The sequence below is a fragment of the Uranotaenia lowii genome, chromosome 2 (genome assembly GCF_029784155.1).
Source record: "Uranotaenia lowii strain MFRU-FL chromosome 2, ASM2978415v1, whole genome shotgun sequence".
NCBI lineage: Eukaryota > Metazoa > Arthropoda > Insecta > Diptera > Culicidae > Uranotaenia > Uranotaenia lowii.
Genome location: NC_073692.1, coordinates 206,997,692 through 207,013,299, shown reverse-complemented (window position 1 = coordinate 207,013,299; position 15,608 = coordinate 206,997,692). Strand labels below are relative to the sequence as shown.

General features: G+C 38.3%; 1 protein-coding gene across 1 annotated transcript; it reads left to right on the top strand.

The window, feature by feature from the left end:
- Window positions 1-1,170: 1,170 nt before the first annotated feature.
- LOC129747687 (fatty acyl-CoA reductase wat-like) lies at window positions 1,171-2,837 on the top strand. The gene is made up of 4 exons (XM_055742001.1): window positions 1,171-1,416; window positions 1,471-1,975; window positions 2,029-2,332; window positions 2,392-2,837. The coding sequence occupies exons 1-4, from the start codon at window positions 1,216-1,218 to the stop codon at window positions 2,777-2,779; spliced, it is 1,398 nt and encodes a 465-aa protein (XP_055597976.1). The 5' UTR covers window positions 1,171-1,215; the 3' UTR covers window positions 2,780-2,837.
- The last annotated feature ends 12,771 nt before the right edge of the window (window positions 2,838-15,608 follow it).

Genomic DNA, 15,608 nt, shown 5'->3' with positions numbered 1-15,608 from the left:
ATTTTACACTGGTGCTTAGCGACTCAAAAAACATCATAAAAATTCATGGGAGCAAAAAGTCATTTTTTGCAGCGGCCTCATGTCTCATGTGCACAGTCAGTTTTTTTTTAACTAGATGATGAAATAAGCAAAAATGTTTAATTAGTTCTGGTTGCCTTTACCAAATTTTAGTCTAAAGAATATTAACGTTCTTTATCATTTTTTTTGTCACAACACTGCACTGTACTCCTTGTCATTAGTAAACTGTCAAAAATTTCAAGTAGCCCAAAGCCTCGTCCACACTCGGACACTTGAACTGCGATTTCGGTTGCTGAGGCTTGTTTGTGTTTACATTTTGAACTAGACGTATACCGTATTTGTTTTCTCCTTTCGCTCAGTGTTCCACCAACATAATTGATTGAGTCCCAACAACAAAAATTGCTGTTTAAATTGCCGAGTGTGGACGCGGCTTAAGCCTGAATGGTCGTTACTAATCGGTCACCCTCAATCAATTCCTAACAAAAAAGCCTCTAGGTATGAAAATACAGCTTTTGCTCCAGTGCTTGCCGCATCACTGAACACCTAATAATAAATATATTTACAGTTTATTGTTTTACGGTTCGAGCTTTAAATATTTAGCAGTCATAATTGCGCGATAAACTGTTGATATAATGCTCAAAGTAAAAAGCTACCTAGTTTAAATCAAATGGCACGATTCGCCGAGTTAATGATTATAAATGTACATCATACACATAGAAAAAAAAACACATACCTACAAGCAATTACTAACTTGTTGGTAAGTTAATTTGTATACTCAGTTGCTTCTTGCAATTTTCGAAATAGAATTTCTGTAGGTGGGCTCAAATTAGGAGATGCTTTGCAAACCAGATAAATGAACACCAATCTAGCCTAGTGATCAAATTATATAGCTTGAAGCGAGATCAAGGCGATTGATCTACTAGATATTGAGCAGGCAAATCTAGCTAATTAATTTAGTAGTCAGGCTGGACGCCCGATGTACTATTTATCTACGCAAAAAAAACCTGCAGATCACACGCAAAAACGATGCCGTCGCTCGACTAGCACATACTGTTATTATTGTTACCAGTTAGACCTAGAACAAAAACAATGATGCAAAAAAAATTATATAAGCTCTACCTGGCAATGTAAGTTTGTTAGTTGTATGCTGGGCGTAGGTTTAGAGTTGATTTTTGTATTCGGAAGCTCATTGCAAACATGTCAAGTCAGGTTAAAGTTCGTCTACCGGAATTTTACCGGGACTCTGTGATTTTAATCACCGGCGTTACCGGATTTATGGGTCAGATATTGTTGGAAAAGATCTTGTATAGTCTGCGGCCCAAAAAAGTATATGTTCTGGTGAGAAGGAAGCGATCGGAAAGCGTGGAACAAAGAATGGAGGAAATTCTACAAGGCAAGGTGAGATTGTAAACATTCTTCTGATTAATCTCTCTAGAAAATAATTTTTCACAGCTCTTCCACAGGGTCTCTCAGAGTGACCTTCTTTCCCGGATAGTTCCCCTGGAGATCGATTACAGCCACGATAATCTGTCACTGTCCGAAGATCAACAGCAAATACTGGCTGCCGAGGTACAAGTTGTATTCCATCTGATGTCGACGGTGAACTTCGTCGAGCCTCTAGAAAAAGCATTTGAGATCAACGTCGAATATACAAACCGTTTTCTCTCACTTGCGCGATCATTTCAACACTTGAAGGTGCTTTTGTACGTTTCGACCTTCTACTCGAACGGCGATAAACCACTAGTGCAGGAAAAAATCTACGACGACATTTCATTCGGGGGGTACGACAATGTTAAAAGCATCTTAGCTCAGTTGAACGCCTACGAGAAGACAGAATTCACGCGATTAGTGATCGGAAAACTACCCAACACTTATACCTTCAGCAAGAAATGTACAGAGTCGATGATAAACCAAAAGTTCAGGGATCTTCCTATCGGAATTTTTCGACCCCCAGTCGGTAGAAGCTTAACTATTCCGAAGGTCACCTGCTACCAATTTAAAATGTTTCAGTTACTTCCAGCTATCTTGAACCGTTACCAGGCTGGACTAATAATCTGAACGGACCCTGTGGAGTTATGGCTGCCATCCATAAAGGAATTCTAAGGGCCTTCCCAACCGATGGAACCAAAAAGTGCCAATTCGCTCCGGTTGACTTCTGTGTCAATGGTTTGCTGAGTTGTGCGGTAGACCTTAGCCGCTCTCGAAAGAATGAGCTCACAATTTACAACTACGCGGAGAATATCGATGATTTTACATGGGGCAGAGCGAAGGATATTTTGGTCAGCGGTATTCCCTTTTTCAGGAGAATACTCTTGTGAGAAAATATTAAGCTTATCATTAGAAATGAACTTTACAAAATACCTTTAATTTTAGTGGTAATCTACTGATAGTGTTCACCATGAGTCCGTTTCTCTGTCGCATGGGATACGCCGTTATGCGGCTACAGGCAAGAATCGGGGACTTCTTCCTAAGACCCAAGGACGAACGCCGCAGTCTCAGGGTGGTTACCGAACGTGTGATCGCCTACGCTGAGCAGCTCAAGTTCTTCTGCTTCAACGAGTGGCGATTGGAAAATGGAAACATGCGTCGGGTAGTGGATAACCTTCACCCGGAAGATAAATTACAGTTTCCATGTGATATTCGAGAGGTCGACTGGGACCATTTGAAGACCGTTGCACCAGGAGTGGTACGGTACGTGTTGAATCGCCCGACTGAAAGTGAATCTCTTCAATCGGTTCGTAGTATAATAGATAAAAATTAAATCGAGTGTTACTGAATAAATGGTAATTTCGTCTTTCATTCACTAGAAATATTAGAAATAAAGCTTGCTTCCGATAGAATTGGAACATAAAAAATGCCTGTATTTCAGTTATTTATTATTGAATTCAAATTTTTTTTTTGTACAAATGTAGCGTTTTCTTCATACTTTTAAGAGAAAGTACGTATAAAATTATTCGTCACGGTTTCGAAGGAATTATGGATTTTATTTTCTGTAACGCGGCTTTTGAGGCGGCACACACTTTCTTCGTCCATCGTTTGAGCTATCTGGTGGAAGGTCTGCATCTGATTGATGTCTTTGACAACCTTTCCTTTGCCTTGAGTCTCTTCTTCATGATTGCCCAGTATTTCTCAATAGGACGGAACTGGAAGCAGTCTGTTGGTTTAAGGTTTTTCGAAAAAAAAAACTGGACCCCTTTCTCTGCATACCATTCTTGAACGACTTTGGTGTAATGACAGCTTGCCAAATATGGCCAAAACGTAATAGGATGGTCGTGGGATCGAATGAACGGCAAAATTTGTTTTTGGAGACACTCTTTTTCGTATCGTTCCGACGTCATTGTCTTATTTGTAACGAAAACTTTCGTTTTTTGCAAAGCTGCAAATGCCCCGCAAATCATAAATTTTCGTGCAAATTTGTTGGCATAAACAAATTTAAATTTGTCTGGAACATCCCCCGAGCCGTTGCCAAGAAACATTTTTGACCTGGAGTTTGCCCTAAGTAAGCCTTGACATAGGTTACATCGTCCATCAAGCCATACGGTATTTCTAGACGATTTCAGCTGTTAAGCTAGCCTAGATGCAGATCACAATGAATTTTCCAAACAACTGTGCACAATTTTTCCCTTTTTTTCGGGTTCCATGTTGATTGTTTATAAAGTACAGTCGATTTGCGGAATCTCAAAAATACATACGTGAAGCTATGAAAATTTCCCGACACATGGGCGCCAATAACTTCCAAATCCGTCCACCAATATTAGCTTAAGTTTTATTCCAATTCTTAATGAAACAAGCTTTTATGATAAGTACTAAAAAGCACTTTTTTATACCTGAAGTAACTATTTCTGAAACTTGTTATCCATTTCCGACAAGAAGTAATCTCAATTTGCTTTGATATTTTCTATTTGCCTACGTTTTTATTACTTTTTCTTTTTCTGTATACAGGGTGGCAACATGAAAGTGAAAAACTTTGATCATTGCATAAAACTTAAACTATTCGTTATTTATATTCGGAATCAATTTCTTCTCAATGTCATCTATAATAATTAAAATTACAAACTAAGTACATGAGTTCAAATTTTTTACCTTGGTGTTTGATAATGGCTCGAAAACGCATTTGGAAATCTTTGCAAGTCTCCTAACGTTCTAAAACGTGTTCAATCTTGCGTTGGTGCTGAGTTATGGTAATAGCAAAAACTGTAATTGACAAACAGCATTATGGCGCATGGATGCAAATGGCCTTTCGAAACGTATTGAAAGTAATTTCCATTTCTATTTTCACGCTACTATCAGTTTATAGCTAGTGTTTTTTCCTTTTCTTCCCTTTTTTTCTTCATCTATATTCCGCCTACCTATATTCAATTATATTGATAATTGATTCTCAACCAACTATATTTATTGAATACTAGCTGATCCCATACGAACTCCGTTTCGCTTTCAACTTGGAATATGTCATGAACAGTTTATTTCGACTCGATCATTGCATAACAACGGAATTATTGCCAAAAGGTTAAATCCCTTTCGGGGGCTCTTATACAACCTTTGATGACTGAAATCGATTGCCCTTCCCTCAAAACTCCCGTGTGCAAATTTTCAAAGCAATCCATTGAATAATAACGTCAATATTGCTAAAAATCCATGGAAAAACATTTGAAAACTGAAATCGGTTGCTCGTCCCTGAAAACTACCGTGTGCATATGGTTATATGGACGACCCCCTTTGCCGGCCCCCTACACTGAATTTAATACCTGAAATCCATTGCTCATCTCTCAAAACTCTCGTGTACCAATTTTCGTCTGAATCCGATGTATAATAACGACAATATCGCATCAGCAGTGAGGAGTTAATATGGACGACCCCTTTGGTCGACCCCTGATTTTAGTTTAAATAAGTGAAATCAGTTGTTTGTCTCTAATAAATCCTATGTGCAAATTTTCACCCCAATCCGATGTATAAAAACGTCATTATCACTAAGATACTGTAAATTTAATATGGACGACCCCTTTGGCCGACCCCTTACACAAAATTTGACACCTGAAATCGATTGCTAGTCTTTCAAAACACTCATGTGCAAATTTTCAACACGATCCGACAAAAAGTAACGTCAATATCGCGAAAACAATATTTGTCTTCTATGGACGACCCCCTTCAGAAGGGCCATCCGAAAATCTAAAAACATTTTTCATCATTCCTGGTCCTAATGAGTATCCATGCCAAATTTCAGCTCTCTAGCCCTTAAGACGGCTGAGTCTATAGAGGACAAACAAACAAACAAACAAACAAACAAACAAACATACAGAAATTGCTTTTTATATATATAGATTCAACTATATTTGTATGTTTGGTTTTATAAATTTCAACTATAAATTTGAAAGGGTTCAACTACTATTAGTACCCTTCCGAACTTCTATATACAGGGTCCGGTAATTGAACTGCTGCATTACTTCAACAGTAATTATTTCGTTGCACACGAAACAGTATTGAACGACCCCTCGTCGCTTTGTTTACATTAAGTCTTAGCTATCATTGGTTAAAAAGAGCGAAGGCGCTTCTGAAGAGGGCCGCGGAAGGAAGTTTGAAGAATATCGTGTTTACCGACGTAAAACTCTTCATAGTACAGCAGTTCGTGAATAAGCAGAACGACAGAGTTTGGTTGCCAGACAGATCACGAAGCCATGCCGACATGCTGACGGCCACCCTGCGACAGAAACCAGCATTGGTGACGGTTTTGGCCGGAATCACACGTGATGGCCGGACTCCGCTGGTTTTTGTCCCTGAAGGAGTGAAGATCCACCAAAATACATATCGGGGACTTGTTCTAGAGAATGTCGTCAAACCGTGGGCACGTCGACATTTTGGTTTCTGGGATTGGGTTTTCTAACAGGACTCGGCGCCGGCTCACAAAGCGAAAAAAACACAACTTTGGTTTGCGCAACATTTTTCAGGGTTCATTTCGAGCTCCGAGTGGCCGGCGAGTTCGCCAGACCTATGGACTTCGCTGTTTGGAGTATGTTTGAGGGCGAAGTCTGCTCTAAGAAACATGAAGGTGTGGAGGTCCTGAAGCGACATCTCGTGGCAGAAATACCACAAGAACACCTGCGTTTCTCGAAGGGCGAACAAGTCGAACTTTACCAGTGAATTTTGAAAAAATAATTTGTTTTCAAGAGAAATTGAATAAATTTGAAATAAAAAGTTGTTGTTTTGATCAATTTATATGTTTATTTTAATCTAGCACATTGCCGGACCCTGTAGTATGGACAGTTAGGTGCTTCCGATACGAGGTTTCCAGGAATTCCAAACACTATTATATACCCACAAGCTCCTAACAAGCAGGGATTCCCATCAGAACATGGAAAGGATGACGTTTCACCGCTCGTCTAGAAACACAAGTCACCGTCATCTGCTCAAGGTGAGAACAGAATTTGGTAAGAAGAAATTCAGTTACTTCGCAAGTAAACTCTACAACAATCTTCCAGACACCATCAAACAGTGTTCAACGCCCTCCCGTTTCGAATTACAATTGTTGTAGATCTGCAAGCAAAACACATCCATTACTTTTTCCGCTTGTATCTCCGTGCCACATAGCTAAAACCTGTTATCTTTTTACTCTCCCCCTCTTCACTCAACCACTAAAATCAGCGCCACTATCGACCATCAAAACACCCCATCACCGCCACCATAACAACGCAACCAATGAATATACTCTCATACTTCATTAAAAATTCAGAATAAGCAAACGAATAGCCCAAATTCCTTCAAAGATCGATAAATTTGCTCTCTGGAATGCTTTAACATTTTGTGAAAACAATGTAGATGAATTGTATTGATTGATTCATATTCATATTCATATAACAATTTAATCTTTGATATACTGATTGATGTCAGGCATTCAACGATATATATTGTAGATTCGACTATAGTTCTATAGTTGATCTAACTATAGTTGATTTAACTATAGATAGGGTTAAATTAATTATACTTCTATGATTGATTATATGCGTTCAACTAAATATTTGCGCAATCGTTTTTCGTAGTTTTCTTGCATTAAGTTCATTTTGGTATTATAATATTTATTTTTTATTTTTTTATTTAAGTACATAGTTTTCCATCTCACGACATAACCGTATGAATAATATTCGTCCAATTCACTCGATCCATGGCAACCGTTCTCCAACTTCTCGTGCATCCCACATCATACGCCAGATCACGCTCCACTTGATCTAACCCCCTAGATCGTTGTGCGCTTTTGCGTCTCGTTCCTACCAGATTTGTAGCGAACACCTGTTCTGCATTACAGTCGTCCGGCATTCTTGCAACACGTCCTGCCCTGCGTATCCGTTTAGCCTTGGACACCTTCTGTATACTTTTTTATTAGTTGTTAACCCAGGTGGTAAATCCATTTTACGGATTGCATTCCAAGGCACGGCGAGCCACCGCGTCCCCCCAGTTTGCTACTCTGGGTCCATGGGTGCAATTGGACGACTCATGATACAGTGCTAAGGAACACTGTACCCCCTACGCCATAAAGTCCACCTGGGGCCACTGACCTTTGTTCCCACCTCGAACTGTTTGACACACTTTGCTTCAATAGTGGGAGGTCATTTCGCGCTAGTGCGCTCCAAGGCAATACTCGTTTCCGAACCCTCTGATAGCATAGCCTCATTCTAACACAACTCGATGCGCGACCCCTCCTCTGACGAGTTAGGACCCGACATCTCATCGTGTGAATGAGGTCCCCACGTAGCGCAACTACTAACTTTGTGAATCCAGTCCAAGATCCAGAAACACAAAGCGAGTTGTCGACGGCACTTTCTCTGTTCAAACACGCGGGTAGGGGGGGTAAGCCCCCTAGGCCACGTGTAGGACTCAGACTCCTCCGAACTCACAAATAGTGTTGACTTAAGTCACCACCCAGCGCAACTACCCGATCTTCAAGTCGGGCGCTTCACCACCCGAAGCGCAGATCGGGCTATAGAACGCCCTCATCAGGTCACACTCGCGGTTTGGGCGCATCAATTCCCGAAACGCGTGTCGAACCCTGACACCTCCGGCAGAATGTGCCTCTCGGACACTGACGTGTAAACACGTCCCTAAGTGATCGGCCCACCATTGGCCACCACTTTGCGCATCTACTCATTTTGCGAGACGGGTCTATACCCACCGAAGCGCAAAACAAGTTGGCGATCGCTCTCCCTCCGGTCGCATCCGCATATCAGGGTCATGACCCCCCGATAGCGTGTTGGACCATCACACTCACACCCAAGTACTGGTACCTAAGTACCCGGGTGCACCACTTCTTCCGCGCGGGTTTGGCGGGACCCGTCGACGGCCTCTAGTGGGTTTGGTGTAGTTCTCTTGGCCGTACATCTGCAATACGCCGGACTTGCAGACACGTTTCCACTCTGCACCACGGGGAGGTGGAACTACGTCGCAGAGCACCTTCTGTATACTGGTTTTGTATGTATGTATGTATGTATGTATGGTCCCCCCATCGGTAGCAAGGTCCTGCCTATGTCTGTGTGGTTGGCCCGAAGGCTTCAACGGCCGATGGTTCGTCGAGAGAAGACATCCAACCTTCAGAAACCTGCAATGGTTGGCTACCACTCCGCTTGAAATAGTTTCTTTAGGCTATCCCCAGATGTATTCCCTCTTAAAATATAATAATGCAATATAATGAAAAAACAATAGAATAACAATAATAATATTATGTCAATACAATAAGAATGATAATAAGTCAATAGAACAATAACAATTATATGTAAATATAACAATGAAACAATAAAGATAATAATGTGTTGGTGAATATACATGGAAAAATTCTATACATATCAATATTTTATTCAATTTCCATTTGATAAGTTGTACTTGATATGCACGTTATAAAGGCAGGAAATACCTATATTATTTATTTGTTTCGAAAATATCAAGAAAAATATTAGCTAAACTGTCTTTATAAATTGACTTTATTTAAAAAAAAAATTACAAAACAAATGCACAATTAAGTTCAATGAACTTACTTATTTAAAAAGCTCAATACAGTATCGCTTAAGTTCATAAACAAATGTTAATTCATAAGAAACTAAACAAATAGGTACTTTAACGCATGATAAACTGTCTTGTAAATTTTTACTACAAAAGCCATGTACCTATGTTTTTCAATAAATAATTTGAAAATGATTTTTGTATTTGATTAAGTATTGCTAACTTTGTTAGAAAAACATGACAAAGATAGAAAAAATGATAATACAAGCACAATAATTTATCAAGTTAGATAACAATAAATTTTAGAATATAATAAAAAATAATTATTCAATCGACAATTTATATCAAAAACAAAATTTTGATCTAAGCTTTATATTAAACGCCGAAAAATCTTTAAGCTTTTAAAAAAAAATAATTTAAATTGATAATTAAATCTTGATCAAACTCTGCGGTACATAACAACAATGAACACGTTAATACTCGATTGGAAAACTTATGGAAAATCAGCTAATAACTAGCTGAAATGAAACTATCAAAAATTTTATTCTTCCGGCTTTCTTGCATTGAAATTTCAAGTTTATGAAAGTATCAAATATTTTTTTGATTATTTTTGTTTTAAATTCGAACTTAACAATTGAATGATATTATATTGTCCATTAAAATAAATTTGAACAAATGATTGGAGAATCTGTTTTTGTTGCAACGCTGAAAGAAACTCTCTTTTCTCGAGCTTATACTACCCGTCACATTTGCATAAATGGCAGTAAAGTCGTTTTAAGACCATCAGCAGCAAGGAGAAAACGAAACAAAACAAAAATTCAGATCGATCTCACCAAATTTCTTACGCCTCCAAAAATTCACGTCCTCATCCTGTGGTTTCCTGCTTGATCTGGACATCCACTTCTATCTGAATCCAATTGATATCGATGGAGAACATTTCACAGCTGAATACTTTGTAATCCGAAGCAAATTCAGGATAGTTTCGAGCACTTCTTTCAACAACCAGTGTGCCACTTGTCTTTCACTTTTTCAAAAATTAAACCTCCAACATTCCTGACCCTGAAATCTTTTTTATTTCACCGATGTTATGCATTTCGTCTCACTGCATTTTTGTCCTTAGCTCAGAGGGGAACTGGGGGTATAATGCCCAGTGTGGGCAAAACGCCCCACTGCAATATCTAGCTAGATAAACACTTTTTTAAAGAATTCTGTACGTTATTCCCCTCTAATTAACAGTAGAAACCTTATGTACAAAAAATTTGCATCAAATCTGCGATAAATCCCTGCAAAAATCCAAAAATATTTTTCAAGCCATATTCCTTGCAATGTGTGCCTGGACTTTCGTAAGGAATTACGACATCTATCGTCAAAAAAAATTACCTGACATCTGTTACAATGATGGACATTGGTCTTGAAAAGCATCACAAAACGAAATATTTCCTTATTTAATTATTTTTTCTGTTATTTTGCGATTTTTAATAATCATGTCTAGGTAGGGCAAAACGCGCCATGTCCGTTTATCTCTAAGCATGTTTCATGTTTGTTTAAATGTATAAAGTCTGCTTCATTTAATATTGGAACAAATTCTTTTGCTCATTGTGGCGCTCCTAGTGGACGGATTGGGAAACTTTTTTTACCCACGTGTCGGGAAATTCATTACCTTTCACCATGTATTTATGTCATAACACCAAACGATAGCATTTTGTAAACAACCGCCATGGAAGCCGAACGGAAAGATCTAATTGTGCACAGTTTTCTTGAAAATCCACTGTTGTCGGCATCGAAGCTAGCTAAACAGCTTAAAATGCCCAGAAATACCGTATGGCGTGTTATCAAGCAGTACAAGGAAACATTGACGACGGCTCGGAAGCCGCATTCGAAGCGTCGGAGTGGGAAAGTCATCAAGGCCGTCAAGAGGAATCCCAATCTTTCAGACCGCGATTTGGCCAATAAGTTCCAGGCCGCTCACAGTACGGTGCGACGAATTCGTCTCCGGGAAGGAATAAGGTCATTCCGAGCCAGCAAACAGCCAAATCGGACGCTGAAGCAGAACAATGTGGCCAGAATCCGTGCTCGAAAGCTGTACGACCAAGTGCTGACCAAGTTCGACGGATGTAAAGTCTGCTTCATTTAATATTGGAACACAAACAATTGCGTGTAGTTCAGTCATTTATTAACGAATTCATAATTTGTTTTTCATACAAATGTAGCATTTTCTTTACTCTTTCATAAAAAAAAATTAAAAAAATTACTCATTGCTGTTTCGAAGAAATTCTCGTACTCGTACTCGTAAGAAAACTGTGCACAATTTGATCATTCCATTCGGCTTCCATGGCGGTTGTTTACAAATTGCTATCGTTTGGTGTTATGACATAAATACATGGTGAAAGGTAATGAATTTCCCGACACGTGGGTGAAAAAAGTTTCCAAATCCGTCCACTAGGAGCGCCACAATGAGCAAAAGAATTTGTTCCAATATTAAATGAAGCAGACTTTATGCAGTTTCATCATAACAATTTTAAAGATATTTATGTGTTGTATTGAAAAACATACCTTGAATATAAACGAAAATATTCAAAATTTCTAAATTTAATATAGATTTAATTAACTATTCACAAGAATTTCAGTATATCTGGCAGCACTGCGCGTAGCAATACATTTTTCCATCTGTGAAGTAGAATAGAAGTTTTATTACTTGGCAAACATTTTCGGAGGCACTTGAATCAATAAACACTGTTTTAACGTTAAACGGCGCGATTGGGTACACACATATGGGCATTATGCCCCTACTGAATCTGAAATTCAATTTTCAACCTACCCTTTAAACTTCATTAAATTTGTGGTCTTTTTTGATTTTCCAGTTATTCTAACTATCAGATTTAGACAAAAAATAAACCAAACTTCCAAACACAATCGAAAATTAAAGTTAATCTTTTCTAATGTACTCTTAAACAAGGCTTTTTTCTTAACGTGGGCATTATGCCCCCTCTTCCCCTACACTTTCTGACAATTCCCTACGGTTTCCTATTCCATTTATTTTTGATTCAATTTCGCAAACCACCCACCCGCACCTCACAATTCTACCCACTGAAGCGACAAAGCCATCGAAGCAAGCGCCGATTTTAATTCGAATCTCCGAAAAATCCATGACGATGCCGCATATTACCAAGGCAGCAAATTTGCACACGTGTCACAACAAGCTTGAATGGACGTGCTTGAAATTTTTAACTACCTTGAAATCAACGAATTTTGCCTCAAACTTTGCACTTATAGAAAGCTAATGAAATAACCATTTTCCGACTCGAAATCAAGCCACTTGTTTCGGTCTCACAAAACACCTCGTCTTCTCCCAGTGGTAAAAATAAACTCTTCAATAAAGAGTCTTCTCATTGCCTCCTCGCACCAAATCGTTTCATAGATTTTCGAATTAATTCCACTGTTCCTAATATTTTCCACAGAAAGATTTAATATGTACTCCCTCCCAAATAAGTTCATCTTGATAGTACCAAACTATGGTACCAATTCACAAGGCAGGAAGTATTCAACTTGTTGAAAACTATCGTGGAATTTCGATACTTTGTGTTCTCGGAAAGGTCTTTGAAACGCTCGTCCATCGGTTTTTGAGCAACGCGTCAAAACCATTGATCAGCGAATTTCAACACGGCTTCGTTGAGCGACGTTCAATAACGACAAATCTAATGGACTATACTAACACACTGTTCCCTGCAGTTGAATCTCGTCGCCAGGTAGACTCCATATATGTAGATTTTTCAAAAGCGTTCGATCTAGTTCCACATACCCTTGTTATCGAGAAACTCTTACATCTGGGCTTTCCGAGGTGGATAGTTGAATGGTTGAATTCGTACCTGTCAGACCGCAAAGCATTCGTTCAAGTGAATCACGAAGCCTCAACGCTATTCACCATCACCTCAGGGGTTCCTCAAGGGAGCGTGCTCGGTCCGCTAATTTTCATCCTGTACATCAACGACCTCGCAAACCGATTAAAATCTGGGAAATTATTCTTCGCGGACGATCTCAAAATCTTCCGAATAATAGCTTCCATCGTAGATTGTACGGTCTTGCAAAATGATATCGATCAGCTCCTGATGTGGTGCAACGAAAACGGAATGGCCGTTAACATTAAGAAATGTAAAGTAGTTTCATTTACTCGGTGTCTGACTACTATCAAATTCAGCTACGCGATTGGTTCGACTGTCCTTGAGCGGGTTAGTTCTATTCGTGACTTAGGTGTGGTAGTTGATAGCAAACTAAGATTCAACGAACATGTTTCACTAACTGCAGCCAAAGCATTTTCTGTCCTGGGCTTCATTCGTCGCAACGCAGCATTTATCACTGACGTTTATGCTCTCAAATCTTTATACTGCTCATTGGTGCGTAGTGTACTTGAGTACGCAGTGCCAGTTTGGGCACCGTATCACGTCACACATGCCCTCAAACTAGAAAGATTCAAAAAATACTTTATACGATTCGCCCTTCGCCAGCTTCCTTGGACTAATCCTGCTGAGCTGCCGCCGTATCCTTCACGCTGCTTGTTAATTGGCTTAGAAATGCTTTCGGCTAGACGCCTTAAATTACAGCGAATATTTATATTTGACCTTCTTACGAATCGAATCGATTGCTCAGCTTTGCTTTTAAATATCAATATTAACATCCCTTCCCGTAATCTCCGAAACCATGTTGGACTTGTGTTACCATTTAACAGGACAAGCTATGGATACAACAATCCACTCAGTACTTGTATTCGAGCTTTTAATGATGTTTTTGAATTGTATGACTTAAATATAAGTAAGAATGTCTTTGTGAATAGAATCAAGAATTTAGATTAAGATTCAGTCTGTACGAATAATTTCGAAGACGAAGAATAAATAAATCTAATATATAAAGATGAGTTGGACTATATATGTTTGTTTGTTTGTATGCACCTTATACAAATCGACACCGCTTAACCGATCAGCCTGAAATTTGGTGCAGAGATGTGTTTGAACCAGGGTAAGGTTTTAGTAATAGTTCTGAGCCCCTCCCACCTAAGAAAAGGGACCCTCCCATACAACTTTCGTTTTTATTCCTTCAAATCAAAAGTCATGGCACCAATTTGGCAGCCGATTTTCGTTTCCTTTGGCGGTTGTTTTCTCCATCACCATGGGCCGGGCGTAAGGAACGACTATCCAGAGTTCACGTGTACTGGATAGCAAATCTAAGCCTGCTAATGATTGAAAATTTCAGAGCGACACTTTTGGCGGGATTTTTCTTTCTACTGTTCGTAGCATGGGGCACAAGCACGAGGTTCTTGGATGAAATAATGAGCCCAAAGCTAAATAACTTTTTGGACTAAGTGCTGCTGTTTCTCATAGAAAAGAAAATTTAATTTAATTCAGAGTTATAAGTTGATGTTGCGATTTCAAGCATTGAGCCGTCGGGGAATTGGAATGTAGAATAAGAAAATTGAATGTGCATTATCTGGAAAAACTTAAAAGCAAATCCCACGCATACAGCTTTTTAGTAATTAAATCTGAGATTTTTAGTTTTTAACTATTCAATTTCATTGGTCAATTTATAACTTTTGAGTTGAGTTAATCATCAATTTGTTGAATTCTATCATCCAATTATGAGAAAACATAAACTGTTTAGTACTGCGAATTCAAACAAATAATATCAAAGAATTTTTACATTGATCACTCTTCACAATAATTAATGGGGTTATTGTGTCAAAGAAAAGAAAAATTTAAATAGAACTCAAATTAAACCTTTTTCGTAACATTATCAAACGGCCAATATCAGTTCCAAGATAATTTGTTTTCGATAAGTTCAAAAAACTGTTGAAACTTTTAACGTTTAAGAAAAAGTAATCATACTACAGTGTGAAATTAAACAGCGAAAAAAGGAATTGACAATTGAGAATATGTAAAGTGAGTCTTCAACAAGGTTCCAATCTTTTTAGAAAACTCCAAACTAAAAAAATCTTGAATATACCATTGTACAGGGAGATCATCAGTCTTGAAAAGTGGGATAATCTCCAAAAGAGTTTTTCATTAGGTTTGGGATAGGGAAGATAAAAGTTTTATCATTTTAAGATAAAAAGGCCAAATCTATTCAAGTTTTCTATAAATTGTTGGTATAACATGTTTTTCGTTATATAATTTTAAACTTCTATTAACACAAACCTCATAACTATGAGTTTTTTTTAATTTAATGAAAACGATGAACACGGTGTTTGATCTCAAACAAAAATTTAAAATGATTAACAAAACTTACATTACTTACATGGCCAAAGATGGCTCAAATTTCTCATAATGATGAATACAAAGCTTTAAAAATTTCGAAAAGCCAATCCACTCATTTTGATCATCAGAATGAGTGGTTTGTTTTTTCGAAAATTTTGATTTATATTTAATGTGAACCCGAGCAACGCCGGGTAAAATCTGCTAGTAAATAAATAAATTACACTGGTCAAAAAGTATCGACTGAACACATCACTTGATCCAAATACAGTTCAAAATTGATTCGCTAGGGTGCAGAGATAACCTCGGTCCTAAAGCATGAATTTTCATTTTGTCATCCTTTTCCCTAATTTTTCTATCTATCTATTGACT

Coding starts and splice junctions, on each gene's coding strand:
- LOC129747687 (XM_055742001.1), top strand. CDS start 1,216: ATGTCAAGTCAGGTTAAAGTTCGTCTACCGGAATTTTACCGGGACTCT. Junction 1,976..2,028: donor AATTTTTCGACCCCCAGTCG/GTAGAAGCTTAA, acceptor AAAATGTTTCAG/TTACTTCCAGCTATCTTGAA. Junction 2,333..2,391: donor TTTTTCAGGAGAATACTCTT/GTGAGAAAATAT, acceptor CTTTAATTTTAG/TGGTAATCTACTGATAGTGT.